The following is a 27,266-nucleotide window of genomic DNA, read 5'->3' as shown; positions in this document are numbered from 1 at the left end:
ATATCTAATTGCCAAATTTTATTCAAGGTGTGGCCTCGCTTAGCATAGTCGTGAACGCTCTCGCCTTCGATGAGAGCAGTCTCCGGTTCGATTCCCGGTAAGAACACGGTTGAAAAAGAGTAAAAAGATTTTTTATTCGAGCCCGTCTGAATGAAATTTTCCTGGGTCTTTCTCATTCACACCAGGCAAATTCTTGGATGACCTAAGTTACAGGTCCCAGGTCTCTTACTCCTTCCTCCCCTTTTTCCGGATAGTGTGCTTGCCGAGAACACGATCCCTCGAATCGTGGCGGGCCAAATAGCCATAGATGCCAAAAGCCCAGAAATCTAGATCTTAAAACCTACACGAACTCATTTTCTGGTATCTCATAAATTAAGTGTAGTCAACATTAATGGTTCCATTAGCATTTGAGGTCTTGCATTTTCCATTATTATTTGAAGTATTTGGATATCTACTTCATGGTCCTAGGTCGCTTCCTTCCTTCCTCAATCCTTTCTTCCTTCCCTTTCCCCGGATAATGTGTTCGCCGAGGGACGTCATCCCTCATATGTGACTGGCTAACATGGCCATAGATGCCGAAAACCCAGAAATCTAAATTCTAAATCCTTTATACGAGATGTGCACTTATCAACTTTTCACGTATATAATACTCAACTATGGATTTTCTGTTATTATCATTTTTAAAACATAAGATTCAATCCATGCAAAATGATCAAGAAAAAAGAAAAAATGCCGCTCGACCACTAATTTTTCATGAATGTTTATCCTATATCAGGGTACTTCAACACCACAATTAATCATTTTATACAACATCCCATGGCGACGCAGCGACTACCGCCATTTTGCTTTTTCTCGATTTTAGGCGTTTACGTTGTTTTGAATATCTCAGCATGTACGTACCCTAACAAATTGAAAATTGCTGAACGTCCCCAACTCGTGTAGAGCTAAAACTTTTATCTCTTAACATTTTTACCTAAAACTATTTGAAGGGGTTGAAATCAGGGCTTACAGTAGCAACATTTTTGGACATTGAAGACATGCTTTGGAAGAGGAAACAACTGATGTAAAGGTCTGAATTTGTGAGTGCACGTAGTCCGCGGTTATAAGTTAATATAATAAAATTTACAGTCCTGCAGCTGCTCGCAAAGGTCTGAAAAGATCGTAAATTTGGGGAATTATGCCAATTTAGCATATTTCCATGTCCAATATCTCCAATGGGCCTGGATAGAAAAATCCTAAATTTTAGGAATATTTAGCCGTGTAATATAACATATCACACAAGAAAGCGCGTTTTGTGTTTTTGAGTAGAAGGGGGTCAATGTATTAATGACGTCATATTCTAGGAGGTGTTTTGTTCAGAAAATCTACTGGAAATTTGTTGTTGTGAAGTAAAATAAAGTACGATGAATGGTTATTCTAGTCAAGGCTCATAAGATCGTTTCTTTCTTGTAGTTGTAATATTGTCTTATTAGACCCAAAGCAGCACTGGAAAGTCATATGCACCCTTGACAAAAAAAAGTCCGTAGGTATTCCTTGCTCTTGCTGCTTGCTATATCAATGATACTCAATCATGTTCATTCTTGTTTGAACTGTTAACTCATGCAGGAGATTGTTGTCCTTTTTTGATCTACATTCTGAACTCAGTGAACACTTACTCGCTGTAAACACTGAGAAGTTTGCAGTATATTTTATGAAAAAAACACCTCCTAGAGTATGAGGTCATTACTTAGTACTTTGACCCCCTTCTGCTCAAAAACACATACTGCGTTTTGTTATGGTATACTAAAGTACTAACTATTCACAAAATTTCAAATTTTTCTATTCAGGCCCATTGGAGTTAATTGACAGTGACATATGCTAAATTGGCATAATTTCCCAACTTTACAATTTTTTTTTTAGATCTTTGGAGCAGCTACAGGTTTGTAAATTTTTGTGTATTAACTTATGTAACCGGAGTACATGCAAACACAAGTTCAGATCTCTACGTCAGTTGTTCCCTCTTCCCAAACATGTTTTCAATGTCCAAAAATGTTACTACTGTAGGCCCTGATTTCACCCTCTTCAAATGATTTTAGGCAAAAATGTTAAGAGATCACAGTTTTAGCTCTACACGAGTTGTGGACGTCGATCAATTTTCAATTTGTTAGGACATGTACATGCTTAGATATTCCAAACAACGTAAACACCTAAAATCGAAAAAACGCAAAATGGCGCCAGCCCATGTGTCGCCATGAGATGTTGTAAAAAATAATTAATTGTGGTTTTGAAGTACCTTGATATGGTATAAACATTCATGAAAAAAATCATTTTTTTGGAGATGATCGAGCGGCACATGCTTGATCACTTAGAATGGATTGACTCATAAACGATTATGTTACTTTTCGCACAGCCAAACACCTTGCTCATTCATAATTTTTGATTTGCAGACCAGATCTTACCCATTATTTTGTAATCATCATACATCAATCAATTATACTCATTGTGCATGTACTGAGTTTGAAGAACACTTGTTAAAAGAAAAAGAATCATGGCCAAGAAAAATAATTATTTACTACTAAAGTATAGTTACTTTAAAAAGAAAACAGTAGTAAAGTATTCAATAGGATATGGTAACATATGATACGTATCTAGTTATACCAACTTACCAGGGACGGAAAAGTCGGTTTCTGTTTCTGAAAAGCAATTTTAAAGACATTAACAGTATTTCGTTTCATTTATTCGTACTGTCATATGTGATGGTCATAGCTGTTACGTTATTTTGTTTCAGATACAAGAATCAATGGATAACGTAAATGAAATTTGACAGAAAATTTACCAAAGCCATATAACTCCTGTAATACCAGCAAAGAGAGATCTAATGCAGAAACAGTAAGTTTCTTTCATAACTGATTTTGCACTCTATTTATTTTCTACATTACGTAGTTTATTTTCCTTTTTTATGAGTCATGGTGATGCTATATTCGTAACTGTGCACTGTATTAAGCATCTGTTGATTTAAATGTAGATTGTGTTTACTTCATAATGGAGGTTTCTCAGATTTTAGAACCTTACATATACATAGAGAAATGTATCTCATTAAAATGGTGGCCGTATAAAGACTAAACGTTCCATGCTAGTATTTGAATAGTAGGGCTAGGAAATATTTGATAAAAATATAGAATGAACAAACGTGGGATTTGAAGCTGACACCAGTCGATTGTAATGCATAACAGCTAGGTATAGATTTTCGTCTCTTTCAGCCTCGAGTTGTAATATAGCAATTAGAAACGTAAATAAGAAAGAAAAGGGAGATATTTGTTTTAGGCAAACGTAAGACTGTTCTAATGTATAAAAATAAAGTACGTTTTAAATATGTACATACATTAGATACTAGTGAAACACAAGACACCAGCCATTTCCAATGTTATATGATATCAGAGTTTGCTGTTCATATTCACAGTAAATTGCAGAGCAAATAGTGATGTGGTAGCAATGGCATCATTGATAGATGACATTGGTTAAAGACAAGAAAGTATATTCGATCGTTTTGTAAATACATTACTCATGGGTTCATTGCTAATTCAATACTTCCAATATATGTTTCAATCTGTTCCACCCATTCTATGGTGAAAACCTGGTCCTTCGTTAGAAGTTGATGAGTAGTAAATGGCTACTACAGACTGATTAATAGCTGTGTAAGAAGAATGACAATATCCTTATCTTAAATTTCAAACTTCAGAAACAATTATTTTATCGTCTTAACACTATTATCCTCAAATAGTTATTTTATTAGACTATTATGCTCAGGAAGGGAAGTTTCTTGAATTCGCGTTTCAGAAGGATTATGTATCAGAGTTTAACATATCCGAAATTAATCATTCACATGTTCTTCTAAGGTAATATTTTATTTTTTAAAACTAGGAAGAAATATTATTAAAGCAAAGTTTATGTATGGATGTAGCGTAACATATTTTACATCAACAATGCAAGTCATGTACGAGCTATACATTCTGTTCCTCCTTCAAGATTGAGTAGACAAGCAGATGGGCTATCAGTGAAAAGAAGGTTTAAAAATTGTCATAGTACAATCGAGTGCTAATAGCTATAGAATTCATCACCGTAAATTGATGGTGTGGGGTCTAGAATACTTCAGGAAACAATGTCAGAACTTCAAAACGATCAAAGCGTCAAAAGATGTTATTTCCTAACAAAAACAGGACATAGTGTAAGAATCCGGGAACACTTTATACCTTCAATTTATCTCCTCACCCTCTATGAACCGTTACCTTTCGATCCTACTATAAACTAACTATCAACAGAAATGGAAAATGAAATGAAATCTTTCAGTTTTACGTCCCACGATTATGCTGGCTAGGCTAAATCAGACGATTAACTATCTACAGATCTACTATGAACTAATTATCTGCAATTTCTTTAATTCTCATCTGGCTGCATTATGGGAATTGTCGACAAGACCATCAGTAGAATATGAATATAATATATAAATAATTTTAGGATAATGTTCGATTCTGTCAATATGACAGCCACTCTTAGAGACTAAATAAAAGATAAAATACGTACATTCTTTGCACAGAAATTATATTTGGTGGCGTCGTTATTATTCAACAAAGACTAACATCTACCAGACAGTATGAGCACTAAAATATACACTGAAGTGTCACTAAATTAGGGATAACTGATTAGTGAAGAAGTAGACTTCTTTGGCTATTCATATTTTTCAGTGAATTGCGGAAGGGTTTCATTAGATTACACAAATGATATTGATGGTCTTTCAGGGCATGGGCTTTTAGGTCTCCGTTTCCGGAACAATAAATAAGTGGAATGCTCCTTGATTCTTTTTGCAGCCAACCGAAATCTGTTGTAGAAGCAGTTGTCTTGTTGGTATAGTCCATCTGCTTCCGGGTAACAGAAAACCATAATGGGGTGTAAGTTATTGCCCATCAGATCTAAGTACTTCGATGTGTTGAAATTTGACGGTATGTGCACCAAGGTACAAAACATTGCCTAGAGATAACACATGTCAAACATCGCGAATCCACATGAAAGGTTACAGTTACAACTTGACGCAACTAGGTATGCCTGAATAGGCACGACAGTATATTTCATTAGCATGATGCTGTCGGAATCCATGCTACTCCCTTTCAACAGTTGATGCTTCAGTCACGATGTTCTGTGGTCATGAAAGTCTGCAGGCACAGTAGCGTACAGTGAAAAATGATATTCAGGGGTTGTTTGGCTTCTGACGTTCCTCCTGTGAAGCGAGCGCTACACACACAAGTTATGGTTTGACAGTTCTCTACTGGCTGTCCGATTGGACGGCTAATTTTATTAGGCGGTTATCTCTGTTAAGGATTGATGGCACTAGGTTTAGTGGTACGATACCTTCGAGTGTTCAGAAGTCACCAACATTTCAGGTCGCTTGACCTTTGTATTTTATTTGATCTCTCTTCCATTACTGCTATCTAAGTACTCTTCTTATGTTCTTGACTATTGGGAACGAGAAAAGCCTCATTTCTCACAATATTTATAAATTTGAATGTAAAGTACCTAGTATCTGTTCTCTACCGTAGGCATTTAAATAGCATTCTGCCATATTTACCGATTGCTTCGAGAGGGATATAATTGTACTGATTTCAGTTAATTTTAGTGGGTGTGTAAAAGCTGTTGAAATTCTTATAATTAGACATAAGGTATTGCGCAGTGAAGATGAGTGAACTATTCACAAAACTGTACTCCATTTTAGAACCTTATTTTGATAAAATCATAATTGATTGTACGTCCATGAAGAAATTTGTGCTGTTTATGAGCAAGATACGTTATCAAAAACAAGAGCCAAAAGATGGTTCAGTCGTTTTCGTTTTGAAATTTTGATGTCCAAAATCCTTCTTCACAGTGGACGACCAATGATAGAAAATGGGAATAATATTATGGAACAAGTAGAGCAACACCTACATTTAAGCATTCATGATACAATCATAGCCATTATCCATTACCGAACAGTGTTACAACATTTGGCGAAAGGTAACTACAAGAAGTAGCTCGAGTCTTAGGAGTCATATAATCTGAATCTCTTTTGAAGAGAAACTTGATGGCCTCATATATGTCTTTGCAAAATAAGTAATTCATGGAAGCGACAATCCTGAAGCAAAATACATTTACTAGACCGAAATTATATCGGCAAGTTTCTACTGAAACATAACGAATTCGAGTCGTTTTTCAAGACGTTGATAACCAGTGTTGAAAAGTAGATAATCTAGAACAATAATGTGTGAAAAAGATTTTGGTCCAAGCTAGACGAAGCCCTCAGTCTGTTGCAAAGTCCACTCTATCGCCCCGAAAAGTTATTCTGTGTGTTGAAATTTGACAAGCATGTGAATCTCGAGCTGCTCCCGAAGACTCTCGAACTCAACACTCGACAGTTCGTGCGACTGCACCTAGCAAGTCAATAGAAACAGGCGAAACTGGTTAAAAGTAATGATGTCATATACCAAGTTGACAACGCCATAACATACATCTTTAACGACCTATCATAAACAGAGAACTTATATGAGAGTTTAATGTAATAACTGTATATTCCAGTCTATCATTTGTTTAGTATTTGTACAAAACTCTTTAAATTGCCAAGTTAGTTTTCGAATGAGGTTTATGAAAATCACATTTCGGAGGTTTTTGTTTACGAAGCATTGAAGGTACATAGCAAGGTGAGATTATTATTTTACTGATAAAAACAACAGGTCATCGAACAAATAGGTACACATATCGTTTCTTAGTGTTATTATTTTGTAATGACAATAGACGTAATATCAATTTTGACCTCCAAAGAAACACCTTAGTCAACTCAGGGTTTTCAGCTTTGTTGTGAAACACGGGATTCGAAAAAAGCTAACGACTGTTATGCTACATTAAATTATAATGCACATCGCATAGTGTCTAGACTTGATGCTAACTCGGAATGGTAATGTCATGGAACAATGACATTTCTTTGATGTAAAAATACAAAAAAAGTATTGTGAGTGGTTGCATTGGACTTGAAAATACTCGTATGTATGTTGTTATATTAAAATTAAAAGTGACCCTACTACTTTGCAATAAATAATATAAGTATAAAACAATTCATCTAATAGAGAGATGTCATTTAAATCATTACCTTAGTTGTACATGTGTTCTAATCGTACACTATCCTCACCAAATTTTTTGTGATAAATCAACATATCTTTCAAACATTGAAACATGCTAATTTCTATGTAATTCTTAGACTAACATCTCGCAGAAACAAAGAGTTCTGAGCAACGTACTTTCGAAGTTATTTTTTCTTGCTGTGTTTTCTGACAATTATGCCTCAAGTGAAATATTTTCATTCACTTTAAGTTATTAATTTGTATTTGCCCTTGGATCACTACACGATTTTACTTTGAATCCAATATTTTGTTTCATCACTTTTGTTACTGTATCTTTAAATCGATGGTCTACTTACAGAAGTAACATCTGTGTAAAAATTATATTTTATTGCTACAAAGTAAGCGGAAAAACTTTATGAAGCTTCCAAAGTTGTGTACGAGGAACATTACATTACATAAGGTTTCTTACTATAGTTTTGGGCGGCGAACCTTAAATGTTTTTTTACTGATGATACCTCCCTGAAGAATCATTACTTCTATAAATAACACTAGTCAACAGGATTTTGGCACAGAAATGATAACACCTGATTCTAATAGAACTTTTCACGTAGAATTCGAATCTGCAATCAGTTTTTCTCCATCACTCTCAGTTTTCCCGTGACAGAGGGATTGTCGGGAAATTTCCCCTCAAATTTATCTTCTCTTTACAATTTTTGTACCTGTAGCTCAGGTATCCTTAGGTATATAAACACACAAATTGTATTGTGTGTTAGCTTGATTTATACTTAGTAAGCCCTCTAAGTTTCATAAGAATCGCATTATTTATTTCTAGAGAAATAAACATATTTATATAAAACTATACTATCTTTACTGTTCATTTTACCATATTCATTAGTGCAGATAAAAACACTTATAACTTGCACGAAAATTGCAATATAAGCACGGCTTATAACTCATTAAACTTCTAATAAAACGTATTTTCAATGATGTGTACACCATGTCGAAATTTTTGTATGAGGGAATTTCTAGAGGGATGTTGGGGGAAATTCCCTCTAAAAAGTAGTTCATAAGATTTTTTTGTCTCAACTTGTAATTTATATATAATGATACTGAAACAGGAACTGCACTAAAACATAGTTTTATGTCTACTTAATAAATAATGTTAATTTTATGTGAATCGGATTATTCTTTCTAGAGATATAAACTATTGTGTCTATTTATAGCTAATAAAGAATATACTATGCAAGACTTTTTACCAAACACTGTAACTATTTCTCGTTATTATATATAAAAAATAAGAGAGAGAGAGAGAGATAATAGGACATTTATGTGAAGGGGGATTCACCTAACCTCCTGCGCATAAATGTATTATTTACAAATTTTAACTAATCGGAAGACTAGCGCGCTATTAATGATAATGCTACTTAGAGCACCACTTGTAAGGGGTGGTGGAAAACCGAAGTTTGGCTGGAAGGAGGAAGCGCGCTGGAGTATGCACGGAGTATGCTGGAGTACAATATCGTATTAGGTAAGTTACAGACTTACTTTGTAATATTGTAGTTATTATCTCAATTGGTGAAATGCTAAATAATGGTTGTTTCAAATAACGAACATAAAATGCGTTAGAATCTTATGCTTGTATGTGGTGGGTTCATATTATACTTATTGAAGTCAATTTCAGAAAAAATAACTGAAATAGTTTTGATTTGTAAGAAAATTACTTATTCCCTAAATTTATATATTTGGGAAATTGTGTATATGGCTTGTATTTAATTGAAAAGATTCTCTATCATAAAGAAGATACATTTAAATTCATAAAATTTTATTTCTTTCTGTAGTATAAAACCTCAAGTCACTTTATTAGGTTGAGAAACAATATTTGTAGGAAGGAATTTAAATTTCATTACGTATATGGAAGGCAGTATTCTAAGGAGCAATTTAAGCAACGTATATGAGATAAGATATAGGACAAGAATTCCTCCCACATTCGCATTTCACCTTTATTGGTATTAGTAAAACTATACCCGAGAGTATTAAATAATAATTGAGTGGTGGGCATTTGAGTATTTTATTGCTCTAGGCTCACTGGCCGGGTCAGAATTCGTCCTTTGATAAATTTTGTTACAATACAAAAACCTAACGTTGACGTATTATTGTCGGCACATAGATGGATACTCAAATACAAGCACAAACACGCATGCTTTCTGTGGAAAATAAGTCACTTTTTAATATTTTGATCTGGTAACAATGCATGAAAAATTGATGACTCACGTAGCCTGATGACTGTAAGTATTTGGTCTAGGAATTAATTCGTGCGGTTTTTAATAAAAATTGAAGCTTTATTTCAAAAACAAAGTAAATGAATACGTTAACAAAAATATTGTCCATCGCTAGCCACTACTTTCTCCCATCTTTCAGGCAATTTACGGATTCCGTGTCGAAAGAATTCCTCATCTTTTGACGCAATCTAATCAAAGATCCATTTTTCGATATTTTCTGAAGAAGTGAACCGCTGTCCAATCAAATCGTTATTCATGCAATCGCTCAAGTAGTAGTCAGACGGAGCAGTGTCTGGTGAATATCGCGGGTGGAGTAACACTTTCCATCCGACATTTTCCAAATAGGTTTTGACCGGTTTTGCGACATGTGGTCGAGCGTTATCATCTTGATAAATAAGTTTATTATGCCTGTTATTCCATTCTGGTCGTTTTCAGGCCAGAGCTTGCTTCAAACGCATTAATTGTTGTCGATAGCGGTGTCCATTAATAGTTTCACCAAGTTTCAGAAGTTCATAGTACACCACACGTTTCAAATCCCACCATATATACAGCATAACCTTTGCACAATGAATATCTCGTTTCGGTTGTGAAGGACCTGGTTCACCTTGCTTCACCCAGGCCTTTTTTCGTTTAGGATTCTCGTAATGAATCCACTTCTCATCACCAGTTACAATTCGATGCAAAAATCCCTTCCTTTTCTGTCTTTGAAGCAGCAATTCGCAAACGGTTTTTCTTCTTTCAACGTCTTTCTTTTCAATTCATGTGAAACCCAATAAGACATCTTTTGAATCATTCCTATGGCTTTGAGACGTTTGGAAACTGTTGTTTGCTCAACTCCAAATGCTTCTGCAAGTTCGTCCTGCGTTTGACACGAATCCTGATCAAGCAATGCTCTCAATTCTTCATCTTCAAATTCTTTTGGCTGTCCAAATTGCTTTTGGTCTTCCAAGCTGAAATCACCACCTTTAAACCGTGCAAACCACTTCTGACACGTTCGCTCAGCTAGAGCATGGTCACCAAACACTTCCACTAAAATATGATGACTTGCGGTAGCACTTTTCTTCATGTTAAAGCAATGAAGAATAACTCCCCGCAAAAACACTTTATCAGGCACAAAATGCGCCATTTTCAGTTGAAGAAAAAATGTTGTTTTCGATTCAAGCAACTGACATATACTAAACAAGATGCTCAATGACAGTAGTTTTCAACGCATGTTTGGATCAACGAAACTATGGGACAATAAGCTAGTTACGCCATCTTTTGTAAAACCGCACGAATTAATTCCTAGACCAAATAGCGTTGAGTGACGGTCCAAGCTGGACGTGTTTTAGATGTGGCCGCATGTAAGTTGAAGTGTTTGTGCATTGTGGATTTCGAATAGATTGTGTTGTGTGGTGATGCACTGACTTAGATTATGTTTGTGCTGCTCCATGATTTATGGAGTGTAGATTCATGTGTGTATGTATGTGTGATACCTTACCTACAGGATACAAGATGCCGAGGAAGTGTGTAAATCACCCCGACAATTTCTGTTATGTATGTGGGGAGCTGGCATTTAAATCGCAACGTCGATGTTTTACTCCACTTGTGAGGAAGTGTTATCAGTCATATTTCGGTTGCTGTGTAGGAGACCAAGATAAGAATTGATCTCCGCACTACATTTGTTGTACTTGCCTGAAACGTCTGACTGGGTGGGCAAATGGTGAACGAAAACATGAACTTCGCAGTACCGATGATCTGGAGGGAACCAAAAGATCATTCTTCAGAGTGCTACTTTTGTATGACACAGATAAAAGGAATAACCAGTAAATCTAAGCACACAGTACAGTACCCTAATTTGCAATCAGCAATTAGGCCGGTTCCACACATGCAGAATTACCTGTACCAGTATCTCCTGCTCATCTTACGATAAATGAGGATTACGTACTTGAGGCAACTACTGAAGTTCGAAATGAAGAAGATCATCCTACTTATGTTATGAAGATGATCTTCATTTACATTGGGTCTCCATCTGATAATTGAGGGTGAAATAAATAACCTCGTACGGGATTTAAAACTCTCCAGGATACAGGCAGAACTTCTTGCTTCTAGACTTAAAGGCTGGTATCTGCTCCATCGTGACACTAAAGTATGTATTTTTCGAAATCGTCATACAGAGTTTCAAAACTACTATTCTCAAGAAAATGATTTAGTGTATTGTAATAATGTCTGTGCTGTGATGGATACTCGGACATGCACATATAAGTACAGAGTGGAGATTGTTTATTGACTCTTCCAAAACTAGTTTGAAGACTTTCATTTTGCACAATGGCAACAAATTTGCTTCAGTGCCTTTGGTTTATGCAACTAATATGAAGGAAACCTCTGAAAACATCAAGATTGTGTTAGAGAGAATTCAGTATGAGAAATACAAGTGGACCGTTTGCTGTGATTTAAAAGTTATTTCTTTGTTAATTGGTTTGCAGCCTGGTTGTACGAAATGTTGTTTCCTCTCCGAATGGGACAGCAGAAACAAACCGGAACATTATATCAAGGAGGAATGGCCAAAGCGTGTATAAACTCCTGGACAGAAGAATGTTGTTTATTCCTCTCTGGTGAACCCTGATAAGATAATTCTACCTCCTCTTCACATAAAGTTGGGGCTCTTCAAAAACTTTGTTAAGGCAAGTTGCAGACAAAAGTAATGCAGGATTTTTTACCTCAAGGAAAACTTTCCTCGGGTTAGTGACGCTAAAATCAAGGAAGGGATTTTTGTAGGCCCCCAAATAAGATGTTTGATTCATGACCAAAAATTTGAGTATCTCTTAACTTCGGTTGAGAAAGCAGCTTAGTGTTCATTTAAATGTTTAATAGAGAAATTTTTAGGAAACCAGAAAGCCCCAAATTACCGTGAAATTGTGAGTGATTTCCTGCAATCATTCAAAGAAATGGGTTGCAACATGTCCCTTAAAGTTCACTTTCCAGCCCTCCACCTGGGTTTATTTCCTGAAAACCTTGGTGCTGTTTTATTAATGAGCATGGGGAAAGTTTTCAACAGAACATTTCCTCCATGGAGAAGAGATTCCAGGGACGGTGGAGTTCACAAATGCTAGCTGATAACTGTTGGACACTCAAAAGAGATGTTCCAGAAGCCAAACACAGAAGAAAGTCGACTACTAAAATATTTTAGTTAATTTAAGTAAGTGTTCATTTATTAAGAAGATATCTCCCAGTTCTTTTGTATTATTTATTAAGTGGACATAAAATGGTGACACAATGTATACATAATTAAAAATATGTTTTATTTCAGATCCAATGAGGTTTAAACCGTACTCATATTGTAATTTTCGTGGAAGTTATATGTGACTTTATCTGCACTAATGAATATGGTAAAATGAACAGTACACATAGCATATTTTTTTATAAATATGTTTATTTCTCTAGAAAGAATAATGCGATTCTTATGAAAGTTAGAGGATATACTAAATATAAATGAAGCTAACATACAATATAATTTGTGTGTTTATCTACCTAAGGGTACCCGAGCTACAGGTATAAAAATGGTAAAAATAAAAGGAAATTTGAGGGAAATTTCCCCAAAATCCCTCTGTCACGGGAAAACTGAGGGCAATGGAGAAAAACTGATTGCGGATTCGAATTCTAGGTTAAAAGGTCTATTAAAATCAGGTATTTTCTTCCGTGTACCAGAGAAAAGGTACTTTTTTGTCGACTAGTGTAATTTAGAGGTTAAATATTTTCATTTCACAAATCATATGCGATTTTCCATGGTTCATCTATAGCAAATCATATATTTTATATGATTATAGTCTCAAACATATACTTTTTTATGATTAAGTGATAATAGAGTTTAAAAGCAACATGAATAGAAATAACAATACTCACCATTGGAGTCGTATCTAAGTGTTTCCGTTATAAATTCACTCGCTAGAAATAATAGAACAAGATCATTTAATTAATGAACTTAATTTAATGTCGTAAAAATTGTTCTGTACTTGAATTTTGTTTTACATATATCTTAAAGACTTAAGAGTTTGGATACCATAATGAATATTAAGCTTATGTAGAAGGCCAAGTTATACTACCATACAAAATTTCATCCAGATTTGGTGAGTTCGATTGAACTCACGCGATTTACAGTGTCCATGTCATTTCTTTTTAGCGAAAAGTCAAGTCCAGTTTAAATACATACAACATGGAGGACCATTGTCAGTCTATCTTCTTCCGAACTAATTATTTTTGTTTTCTATATCGAATTTTTATAGCCCTAAATTAAATCTTGTCATGGCGCACATACCGTAATACCTTATGATGCTGAATGAACACCAAATCATTGTGCTCTTACCAGGAACTACTGTACATCAAAAAATTAATTAATTTTATATCTACATTTTGCACTGTTTTACATATTTAACTCTACACTGATTATAACAATAGTATGAAGCTTAACATGTAGACTTGAGGGAGTTGTGTGTATAAAAAATGAATATATATATATCCAGGGAGGTAAGAAATTATTCGGAGCTGATTCCTGACACCGGAACAAGCAAAAAGGTCCTCTAGAACTTTAGGCAGTGAGGGACAGTTTCGGCGATATAAGGTGCCAAAAGCATGGGAAAATGAACTTCAGCGTGTTGTAATTCAGAAACAACGCAACGTAGAGAGTGCTGTGGAGAACATGACACTCGAAGTCATACCTAATCGATTGAGAAATGTTTGTCTCATACCTCCGCAACAGGTGTGCGAGGGATTCTTCAAAGGAACGTAGTTATTCCATATAACCTAGCCAGTAATCCGTATTCTGTTGGATTTGAAACTCTTATTAAGTTATAAATCAGAGCAGTTTCAGGACAACTTTTAAAATAACTACCTTAGAATATTAAGTAATTAATTATGAGTTCTTCTTCTAAATTATAGACGGTAAATATATGTTCTGAACCTTGTAGATTACACAACAAAAGATAACGATGCCAGTATAATGCAATTTTTGTACAGGAAAAGTTATTCCCCCGTATCTACCACTGTAGTGTGTCATTTGAACGCCAAGTATCTGGTATTAATGTTAACACAAACCTTGTGTTAACGGTTTGATACAGAGTAGTCTGAAAACAACACTGCGGCTGTGTTAAAGAACTAGGTGCATGAACGATGGAGCGCAAATACAAGAACTACGTTACAATGATTATTCAATAGGTATAATAAGTAGTTAGATACACATAGCATGGTGAACATGAGCCATCGAGGTGATAATATTGATAATTGTTTTAGTCGTCAGTGATCAACCTAACCTTCTATTTGCTAAGAACAACGAGAACGACCTACCATTCCTAAATTTACATGTTACAGATATCCACTCCTATATTGTAACATTTAAGCTTGCAATTGCCTTCAACGATATAATACATATATATATATATATATATATATATATATATATGTGTGTGTGTGTGTGTGTGTGTGTGTGTAAACCATTGATACTGTGATTTTTTTAATGTTTTACTATGAGCAAAGCTTTACGTGGTGTATTTGATAATTGCAGTAATAACGATCAACGTGTTATATTATATTTCACTTTTAACATAAATAGTTTTCTACGCATATGCATTTTCTAACAAAATATACATTATAAGTGTGCAATTTCTTAGATGATTTTATACTTGTTGCAGATTGATTTCAATTATTGAAAACCATACCAGGCAGTTGAATTAGCTACGAAGATTTAGAAATTTACTGCAATCCAATGGGTTTGAAGTCTGTAGTCAGATATCAGAATGAAAAGCAAATAGAGTAACACAAGGTCATTATGTTCAATTAACACAAGCATTTGTACTGTGTAAACCATAATAAAACATTTTTCTATACTTCAAATAATAGAACTATTATTCTACTAAAATGATAAGGTGATCCATGCTACAAATTAATAAACTGTATATAACTTCGCCGCGTACTTGTATACTTGTTCTTTCTGGTATCACAAATTTTGTTAGGAAGTTTTAACTTGTGAATATCATCTCATATTAATGACCAAATTTTGTACCAACAGCGAATTACAGGCAGCATCATTCTTACATAAGACTTCAATGTTAAGTTGCTCTATATAAGTCGCGATGATAAGAATTTTTATACAAACTAGTAGCACCTATTCCTCGCGATCAATCTACTTTTATGTTCTCTCGCTAATTTCATTTTATTTGTTGAAGCTTCGCCTACATATTCTTAAAAATGTTTAATTTTAAATTGATTTTTTCCTTAACTACAATGCTTCCGTCAATAGTTTTGATTTGATAACATGTTCATTGAATTTCTGTTGCCATCATGATTAATTTATTACTGAACTTTTACGCTTTTAACGGGATATTCGAATTTTCATTCACTAATATTACATCAAATTTTTTGAGGTATATATCATTTGTGTCGAATGACATTTGATTAATATAATTTAACGTTAGTTATTTTTCCTATATTTAATTTTCTTGATCAAGTAATTGAAACTAATGTTAAATTATAATGGTTAGATGACATTTTGTTGCTCTAAGCGGTTGCAAATCGCTAAGGAGCCTGACAAACTTCTTCCAAATTTTGAGCATAGTACTAATTTCTTTAAGACAGACCTTTACTAATTTTTGCAATTTACTAATAATTTAGTAAATTTAGTAATAATTGTAACAATTTAGTAAACTAGATAAGAAAATTCCAATTATGTTGAAATATGTGTCTTATATAGAAAATCTGGTTTATGTTGACTTAGCGCACCTTGGAATAGAAAGAATATCTTCAATTACATGATCAGCGTGAGGGACTAACCCTAGCTAACCGATAAGGAATATTTGCTAAATCGGGAGGCAGTTTCGAGAAATGAAATTCTCTCGTAATACTATCATTATTTATTTGTTGTTCCTTAAATCAAGCATGATAATGAACATTTACAGTCCTTTGTTCTTCCATATTCTTATTTTCACCATTAATTGCTTTGCAGGATTTCTTGTTTCTAAAATATTTGGCAGAAGAGTCTATGTACAAATTAGATTGGGTGGGCTCTTATCACCCTTAGTTTGAGCAGTTTGTTCAGGAATTAAATCATCTACTAGTGACTGGTTCGTTATTCTTGATTCTTTTGGTATATTTTTCGATCTTTTAAAGTAATATTTTCTTAATTAAAGGGATACATAGGAATTTAACTATGACACAACTAAACTATGGCCTCTACAACAGGGATCATGGTCCCTGAGCCAAGGATGCAGGGCACAAAAGTGTTCTCAACCGAGGATAGTAGTAGTGCAGTTTATCTCTACTAACACGGACGTCAATTATAAGGGCGTACCTCTTTTGTTCAATTCAGTCATTGCTAATTTGATTTCTCTTCCAACTGGGGAAATCTACTTGCTAAACATGGATATCTTTTTATTGAAAACATGACCATTAAATTTTAGACACTATGATATTTATTAATCTTTCTTTATGGTTGTTGCATTTTATGCGCGTTTTTCTAGCTAATTGTTGATCGAACTCTCTAAGTTTACATTGACATCACTGACAATTGCATTTTCAGAATTTATAAATTATTCTTCACAATTCTTTAGACGACGCTATCTTAAGCTATATCTTTTGTTCTTTTCCTTTGATACCTGCAAATTTATAAACACTAGATTTAAATTTATACATTAAATGAAATTATTAACACTATCATACAAGAATTCAATCTTTCAAGTGTAAGCAGTATCCAATTGCTAATTGAAATTTCAGTTTCTACGCTATCAACTTCGGTTTACTTATAAAAAAATAAAAACTTGTATCGCCTTTCTACAAGATTATTCCCCACTCAATTTACTCCCATAGTCGCTACGTTAGTATTTTAACGTTTCCCATAATATTTCAAACTCCTCTGATGTGTGCAGTAAACGTCCCATATTCCACGTTTCCAGTACGATCACTTCAGATCTTCTGTTGTAATCCTGGTTCGGAGTTCCTACTTGGAGAGTACTTTAACTTCAGAATATTCTACCGCAGGAAGCACCGTTGGAATATTTTTGTTTTGTTACTTGACAGCATTTTTTCCCTAATATAATTGTTTATCGTATGTCCAATCCTCCCTAAGTATGAAGGACAATCCCGCAATAATAAACATGTACATTGGATCTAGCGAGGAAAACTGACATTTAGATACAAAAGATTTCCAAGTTTTGAATCGTACTATGTAACCGTATAGAACAACACTACGTAATTCTTAATAATATCTCTCTCTATGGCCTATGGAACCCGAAGGTTCAACAACGCGTTCACAGAAGCTCTCCATTAATTTCTATTCTTAGCCAACACGATACAGTTTCTACTTTGAATTCCTATTTCTGCGAGATCTATCTTAATATTGACCTCCAATCTTGCTAATGGTCGTTTCTCAATTGGTCTTCAAATTAAGACTTTGAAAGTATTCCTACTTTCTTTTATTCTGGCTACATGACCTACCGATCTAAGCCTACTAGGTTGGACGATCCTAACAATGTTTGGTAAACCGTATAAATTTTGTAGTTTATCGTTATGAAGTTTCCGCCATTCCCCATTCCCGTTCCTCTTGGGTACGAATATTCGTCTTAGAATCTTGTTCAAATACCTTCTGTCTATGTTCTTCCTTCAGAGTAAGCGAGCATGTTTCGCAACTATACAGAACAACAAAAATGATTATCGTTTCATATATATTAAGCTTCAAATTTGCGACGACAATAGATTTAAACTGAAATTCCTAATACTTCACACACAAATACATTTAACTATTAAACTTTTCATAGCATTCAATAAGAACAATAAATAACAAAAAATAACTAATTTCACTATTAAAAATTAAGCAACTACAGTCGTCAAGAAATGAAAATGTCAATTAATTTCTTCTTACACCTTGAGAGAATAATGAATAGCGTTGCAATCACCTATCAAACAAAAATTAATAAATAATCAGATTTTTAATATCGTTTAAAGTGTTTGTGAAGCGTATTCATTCTATACTAATACAAAAGAAGTCAATTAAATAATTTCCAAATATAATACTTACTTTCAATAGATGGTTCATCTGTTACAATATATTCTCCTGAAACACTAACTGAAAATCATACAATTACTTTTCTGTTAATCAAAGTCCATATAATTGTGAATTCAGTACTACAGCTAATTAATACTAGTGAGTGTGAAAGTCTATACAAAATAAGAAATTTCACATATCATTGTCAAAATCCCCCAGTAAACTACTTCGCTATTGGTATTCGTTAACACTATGATATATATATACTATTTTCTTTAAAACAAAACGTGCCTGTATATATTTTTTTCTGCTGAAAGAATATTATATCTATTTCAAGATCTGTGTTTCATAAGGGAAGCACGTAACGGATTAACAGAAGAATCTAAAATTATTATTCGTTTTACCTTTAGGAAAATAATATAAGATCATTGAGGTAAGCACGCTTTCGACTTCACTCCTGGATAACATAGAAAAGCACGATAGATAATAGAACAGATATATGAGAATATATACACTCTGATATCGTGTGCTTTAGATTGCCAGTCACATTTTAGTATGCGTGTCATCTGTATCTCCGACTAGAAAGAAAGTTCAGCCCAAAGTAAAAGAACACAATATATTTTAGTGCACGATCTTCAGCAATATTGAGTACTCTGTGTTTCAACAAAAGACGTGATGATTGTAGATTTAAGAAACAGAGGAAATATTTCAATTCCTTGTGTAATCGTTTAGAAACCTGTAGCATTTTCTTATTAAGTGAGTACATACAAAGAAATGAAGTATAATCTTGAGACTGATATGCCAAAGCTTTGATCTGTAGACTATAGGAGATAACTAACAATTATGAATAATCATGAAAATGATGTAATGAAAATAATGTGGGAAACTGTCAAACACCAAGAGAAGTAAAACACAAAATAATCTAAAAAAACATCATAAAATCTGTACAGAAAAATGAAACTCAAGAAAAAGATGATCGTAACAAGTTAACATGATCTGAGACTAAACCAGGAGTCTATGAACAGATTTATGTGCTTTGCTGCTGAACAACATTTTTCGTTTCGATCAGTTGGTTGATTAAAGTTTAGCATTCTTTTTGATACCGCTTCTATATGGAACATCGAACTGCAGTTAATGAACTATTGCAGTTTGGCACTCTAACAGGAATAAAACTCGAGACATTATAAACTAAATATGGGTTGGATAGTCACTAGAGCATTAGAAAAGACCATAGGAAATTTATTTTCATAGTATTATTACATAATTAATTCGTACTTTAAAAATGGAGGGATGAGTTGAAGAGGTAATACTAACATTTACCAAATATCTGAATCAGAAAATCAATTTTCAACTAATTCTTGTTCACGTTGTCTTTTGACATATTTATATAACGTTTTAATTTGAACGCCATTGTTTATAAGCAAATTAGACGTAAAGTTATTTTGTTAGTCTAATTCTATTCTTTTTCTATTTGTTTTCCTCGAACTTAGATTTTGTGTAGTTAGATTAAAGCAAGTTTCAGTATAGCCAACAATGTAGACGACGAGAATAAAAATAAACCAATCAACATTTTGTTTCCAAGAACATGTTACTAATTATGTTGAGATTGATATAATTTCAAACTGTTGTTTATGCAAATTTGATACGTATATTAAAATATTTAGTTCAAGTTATTTGGTGTACTTTAGTTGTAAAGTTTACTCAATTTATATATTTGCAGTGTAAATTTATAACATCTAATCTGAACCTTGTTTTTGCATAAATACTGTTATATTTGTATGTTTTTGGAATGCTGACTATTATATTGGTATATTTCGATTTTTATAAGAACGAAACATCCCCGGTTTGCAAAAGTTTCGGCTTGTTGATAAATCGAAAATTACAGACTTCCTTACTAGATTTTACTAGATAAATCGCATTGTTGTATTATCTCTAACACATATGCTGTAAATTAAGAGTATTGACATGTTTGTACTTAGATTAATTAACATTATTTATGTTTCTTTAACTGACTTAATAAAAACAAAAAATATGTTAGTTCAAGAAAATCATTAAATAATATACCAAATTAAGAATTATTTGTATAGGAAAATAACGTTATTTCTGTCACGTACGCCCATGTCCAAAATTATTGTCGCATGTCTATAAATATGTTTTTCTAGGAGTATAAGTTGATAACAAATTTGCCCAGTATTTCTTATAATGTTAGTATGTGTATAATCGGCAAAGACATGTATGTGGCAAATTTCATGTCAAAAGAGCAGTTAATAAGAACAGTAAAACGAAAATAAAATTTTCCTGTCCATTTCTCAACATTTTATTTTACTCATTATAATTTTCGTATTTATAATTCTTTTCCCATGAAATTTAGCACAAACATACATTTCCCGATAATACACATAGTTTCAGTATTAAAAGTACCCTGGAAAATCATTATCAAATTACATTCTTACAAGAAGGCAGTTATAGATATGCGACAATGATTTTGGACATAAGTGTATATAAAGCGTTCTAAAATATTCCTGTGCGACATTTAAATTGGGAAGATCTATAGTATTTGCAATTGCGTTGATTGACATGATATACTTTGAGATGCAGTATTGCACACTATAGGGGTGGTGCTGCAGGAACAGAATCGCTTTTTATGGATGGATTTCATTTGTTTGTACATGGCCTTAGGAATACGCACAAATCAGAAGGAACTACATTTTACTGTCTTAAAGATATTACGAATCGCTGTGTTTCAATAGCAGCGACCAGAATGGGCGATGCGAAATATATTCTCTTCTTTCGATTCTTTATTCGGGATTAACGCTCAAGATATTAACATGTTAAGTCTGAAGGATAAATGCTGCAATTGCTTTTTGAAAGAGATTATGAAGTCACTTGTCATTTTACAATAGAAATATTTACATTATTTACATTTAAGAACACCCTGCAGAAATAAATTAATGTTCTTGACCCAAAGTTAGTAAATAGGAAGAAGTTGACGGATGGTACCAGTGATCACAAAATTTTGCCCTTCATGGATCCCTAACCTGCTCTAAAGAGTGTTAAAGACATACACTTTGCACATGGTTAGTAGGTGTACTGTAACTTCCTTGAGTATTACACAATGAGCTATTTGAGCAGTTAGACTACAGCGAAAATGTCTGGTATACGATATTACACTGTGATGGTTTGTAAGATGACAGCTGTCATTGCCGAAGCCAAATTGTGATCAGGCGTCGTTTTGTCACTTGACAGGGATCCTTCAAACTATCCAGGTATGTTTCTCGAAAGGGCTAATGACTTCATGAGTAAACGACGCATTCGTAATATTTTACAAAATAAAGATCAGAGGAGGACAAATCAGAAGGGTGATTACAAATCTTTTATGAAAAGTATAAAGATCTGTGAATTTTTACTCACCTATGTAGGCTATAAACGAATACTCTCACTGCAGACGTTCGTGGCAACTATGTAATATAATACCTAATCATGCGTGTGGAATACAGATGTTAATTCTATAAATAATTCTCTATTAGTCATGTTCTCTTACAGCGAACCAAACATGATCTAATTTTACTGATTGTTTCAATACTGTAAGATAGATCTTCCTAAATGGTTTCTGTCACGGATTTCTTGTTTGCAATGCTTTGGCATTGCGACCAGTCTGCTGTTACCTGCCACTGTGAACAGCACCAATAGGCCAATGCCACGTTACATTTCACGTGAATGGCATTCCTGTTGAAAGACCAATGGCCATTCACAAACTCACAGTATAACTATGCTCGAAACTAGTAATTGCACAGAAGGCGTTTACGTATCATTGAGGCATTGCAAAGAGAAACAATCGCATTTGCGTACAACTGTGTTTATCTCATTCAAGCTATTAGCAACATGTCTCCTACTGCAGTATCGGCTTTGTATGGTGACCTATGCACTATGTGCTTCAAACTGGGAGGACGTTTGCTGTAGACACAAACTCAATCATGCTAATTTCATTGGAATCGAAAGAAGTCGGCGGTTTTCTTAGATGCGCTTATACTAAAAGCTAAATTTCTAGTGCAACAGGAAGGAAGAGTACAGCAATTGATTTTCATCCGCGGCTTTGGGCTCAAATGTGGTAAGTACATCAGCTCCCTCGTTCCTAATGCTAGCCAAATAGTTTGGAGTTTGATACTTATGTTTTCAAATAGGTTCCAAATTTTTCTCATAATGCTAGGTAACAACAAAATGGCAATACCATCTGTGAACAAACGATTACTTGACTTTTCTCTGCTCTGACTTGGCACTACTTGACTTTCTTGATCTCATGGAAAGCGTCATGGGACTGCGGCAAAGAATTGTCGCGAATATACCTATAGATATACAGAGTGGGGCAAATAAAAGTGGCCCGGAGAACAGGGTTCCAGGGTAAAAAGAAACACAGCAAAGGAAAGGATGCTTATAGCAGATGTGGAAAATATCCAACATTCGTTTCTTGAATGATCATAAGAATGAAAATGACCACAATTTCATATGCTTGGAGATTGTATCGGAACGATTTTTGCCTTGTTCAAAACATATCCTGTCTGACGCCATTTTCTTACTAATCGTTGCATTGCACTGTTGGCTGGCACTTTGACACCATGAAATTCATGAGCAAACAACTCACCATACTCTTTCTACGAGTTTGTTTTCACGTAACTTTCCACAACGAAACACCCTCTGTTGTACTTTGATTACCATCTTCACCTGTGCACTGCTCAACTCACACTGTAATAGCTCACACTAAGATCTGGATCGGTGTTGTGTTTACACGTGGTGCGGTTCCATGTATACATTCACGTCCAATTGTAGCCAATTGTTCGGGACACTTTTATTTGCCCCATCCTGTGTAATTTTCCTTGAATGTCACACCTTGGTGTTTAGAATGGATTTGTAAAAAGGATAGTAATTATTATTTAAAATATTATTGTATACTATTCCATTCATTATTTACTTCTTTTATTATAGTTCGATATCAATTAAAAATATTTGATAGAAACGAATTGTAATATTAAGGTTTTTGATTTTTCAATCATTGCAGAAAGAAAAGGTATAAAGAAAATTTAAGTAACAGTACAGGCTGTCCTACCCTTAGTAGACGTTGCAAAAGACACCCTTAGTACACGTTTAATAGAGAGAATCACGCCATGCTTCCTTTATTACACTTTTCATACCCAATTCTAAAGTGGATTCTCTAGCATTGTGTAAAGGAAGCGTACATTTGGAGATGAAAAACATCGACACATTAAGTTCAAAATTAGAATTTCACGTCTATTGAATTCTTATATTGGATGAAGTCTTATATTTGGATTTGGAAAGTGCAAAATCTCTTATTAAAGAAGACAGGTTTTATCTCATTTTCGAACAGTAGACTGTATGTATTTGTGGTTCCTGATTTCCACGGTATTTTTAGTAATTCCTGTAGCATTCTAAACATTCCGACATTGTGAAAGCAATCCCGTATTTCTTAGGATCTTTTAAAATTTTCATTTGGTGTAAGGATCCTCAAACACAAGTTCATACAGATATTTTTCAAACGTCCTTTGTACAAGGTATATTAAATTGCAGATTTTGGTTATGTTCTTTCCCCTAGACTAATCTAACCTCATCTACAATATTATTTTGAGTAATGAATGTTTATTGACTATTTATGGTATATTTATGTTATGTATTTTAATATCAATATGAATTTCTTTATTTTTAAATTATACATTTTTACTCATTCTGTTTTGTTTAAGAACAAGTGCACATAATATGCATATTTTCCACTTTAAGTACAAATAAAAGTATTATTAATTGCAGTAATTTTGAAATATTATTGTACCAAATTGGGACCTTCACTAATATTATCTATGTATTATATTTTACTTACGAATTTCTTCCGGCGTATATATTGATGTGTATGTTCCTTCATTTGGAATCTCCTCTTCATCTGTATTTACTGGAACAGCATAACTATGTTAAGAGTTATTTACTGTCATTACGTTTACTTGTAACTATATTTATGGTAAAAGTGAAGTGGCGTTAGATTTGGCATTAAAAATACAATCCAGTCGTAAATACAGTAAAGTAGTTAAAGAGATTAATTCTAATATTTTGTAAAAAAAAATATGGACGTACATTTTAAAGCGTTTTGTGCCAGTAAAATATTGTAATTTTGGGTTAAGAGTTTAAAATTTTGTGAATATGATTGGAAGAATGAATATATATATATATAACTTTTAAGAAGAAAGAAACCTTCATGCTTGAGAGACCCCTGAATTAAGTATTGGGAAGAAACTCATCGTATTTAGTATAAAGTATTACACTATATGAAGTAGCGATAGGAAGAAAATAAAAAAAATATTAGAAAATATTTTAAGTTATTTAATGTTTGCAGATATGAAGAAAAAGGAACATACTTAACTTATAGAATTTGAAGGTAAAGTAGAAACACAACGAAAAACGATGTCATATATAACTATGTAAAGAAAAAATATTGGATGCTATGACAAAGAAAGCGAAATTCACTCGAACGGATCATTCTAAGAATGTGATGGAAAGGTACAGTGGGCGGTAATTATCGAAGAGGAAGAACAACGCAAGTGATGAGCGGTATCAGAGGTGAAGAGTTCGAATAAATTAATTAAAGCAGCAATGTGATAAGTTCATTGACCGTTCCAACCACTCCTCACGTTTTGATCAATGATGTTCAAAACTTGTATTATGGTTCGATGTGCAGCAGACTTTGAACCAGCGAAATGATTCGTATAGTGATTCTTATATTTACTAAACTACGGAAGAATATAGCTAAGTGAAGAAATTTTACGCATACATGTAGTACAATAAAGTAAATGAAATAGTCTGTTAGAATACGCAATTAAATTCTCGTTATACATACCATTTACCTCTAATTGAGTCATCTAGTTCCAAAACGGCTCTCGTCCATTTACAAAAAAATTCCAGAAAACTTAAAAAAAATGCGATAATGATTGTTCCAAAACTCAAGTATTCTATTTTTCTCTAAAAATTCGTATTTCATTTCTGCACCGCGTATATAGGATTATTTAAAAAGAATGATGCAAAACTAAAACGTATTTATTTTGTAGTGGAACGACATATAAAAGCAAAAGTAGGCGGAAATAAAAAAGAAAAAAACGCCTATGTTTGTAGTTTACATCAAACCTCTAAAGGTTATAGTTATTTTTTAAAGAGTTAACATACAAATGGCGACCATGAAGGTACAGGATGCGTATTGCATGAAAGAATTTGAATTAGCATGGTCGGTCGTGATAGTGTAGAGACATTTTCGTACATAATTCGTGCAATTTTTACGCCCTATGGAAATAGAACCTGAAAGGTTTAAAGCATTGCATCTTTAGTACAATATATATGATAATCCAAAATATATTGATATGCTTCTGGCAAGAACTGAATTATCGAGTGAACATCTGCCATGCTACCTGGGGTGCTCTTATCCAGTATGTAATGCCTATAAGAGCTTACAACCTTCCTTTCATCTTTCCGAACAATTTTGATTTTGCACATCGTGTCAGTACAAAATAAATATACTTTAATTTTGCATGTATATAGAAGATTGATTATATATATCTTCGATGTGTAAAGGTGTGTACAAACTTCAGCAAATGATTGCTCTAACGACAAGCAAAAAGAAAGATTACACCAGAGTATAGTCATATCTCGACATTTTGGAGATATACGTGGTGAGCTAGAAGACAAGTCCCATTATAAAGGTTATGAAAGTACAGGAGGGCATTCCTTCGGTGAGTCTGAGAGACACATTGATATACTAGAGACAGTCATAAGCGTGTCCTAGGCTTATCTAAGGAGCAGGTGTAATAGTATCTACTAGCACTAGGAACAACATTTAATTGTTGTAATTTTGGGAATGACATAGTGTTTCGAGAGGAATCAGGGATATAGCGTCACACTGAACGCAGCGTTTTTAGAAGAAATTTCGAATGATCACCATGCGCACAATAACACGTTATGTTAAATGGGGCTTTGGCATCCTGTCATCAAGTGAGCATATTCTTGAGTACCATATATATTTCAGTTGCAGTTGCAGCGAAATGTTGCAGTTGTCTATTCGGAGAGGGATTACTTTTTGAAATGTGGACATATCATTGTGTACCACTCTATATATTAAAATTGTATTCTTACTTTTAAAATACATGAACAGTAAGTTTAAAAATACATGTCTTATACTCTGAATAATCTTTATTGTTAATTTCCCTGTAAGATTTAATCCATAACAGTTTTATTTTCCTAATAGTTTTGTTTCTATTCCAACTTTATTACAACTATAATTTACGATATAGAAAGAAAACGCTAGTTTTCGAATTATGAGAACAACAATAATAAACTGTATGACTTACTCATCTCCGCAGATTCGGTAACTTCAAAGGAGTCAATAAGTTCTGTTGCTGAAAAGTAAAAAAGAAATAAAAATTAAATTCTATCTTTGTGAGAATAAATAATTTTTGGGCTGGCTACGGGCCTGAGTTTCGTTTACAGTTTCCTTGCAAGAATAGCGCATTCCATTCAAGAGGCGATTAAGCAAAAAGGAAATTGAAATGGACGCATTTCGTTCATGTTAGGCATTTCTTTCTTAGGTCATGTAAATATATGCAGCATACAAACATAATATTTCACAATTGATTATAAGCATACATATTATACGTAATACACACACAACCACACACACAAATCTCAACGTTACCTGTTATTTGATCTGCAATCAAGTTTACAAGTTTACCCTTAAAACAGAACCAAACCAATTTCAAATATAGAAAAAACTCACACACTAAATGCAGTAAGTACAAGTTAAACTCAAGGTGCTTATCTCGA

At 33.7% G+C, this 27,266-nt stretch overlaps 1 protein-coding gene across 1 annotated transcript in view; it reads right to left on the bottom strand.

Moving 5' to 3' along the window:
• The window catches only part of LOC145692080 (uncharacterized), a 165,067-nt gene extending 138,269 nt beyond the window's left edge, over nt 1-26,798 (bottom strand). Inside the window, exons 1-4 of the mRNA XM_081767372.1 lie at nt 26,795-26,798; nt 18,438-18,485; nt 13,280-13,321; nt 2,646-2,672 (exon numbers count right to left, since the gene is read on the bottom strand). Of these exons, the coding sequence (XP_081623498.1) occupies nt 2,646-2,672; nt 13,280-13,321; nt 18,438-18,485; nt 26,795-26,798 (121 nt within the window). The remainder of the gene's footprint in view (nt 1-2,645; nt 2,673-13,279; nt 13,322-18,437; nt 18,486-26,794) is intronic.
• Between the last annotated feature and the right edge of the window lie 468 nt (nt 26,799-27,266).

Source organism: Thermobia domestica, chromosome 8 (assembly GCF_964235325.1).
Source record: "Thermobia domestica chromosome 8, izTheDome1.hap1.1, whole genome shotgun sequence".
Classification (NCBI taxonomy): Eukaryota; Metazoa; Arthropoda; class Insecta; order Zygentoma; family Lepismatidae; genus Thermobia; species Thermobia domestica.
This window is presented reverse-complemented; position numbering and strand designations above follow the sequence as displayed.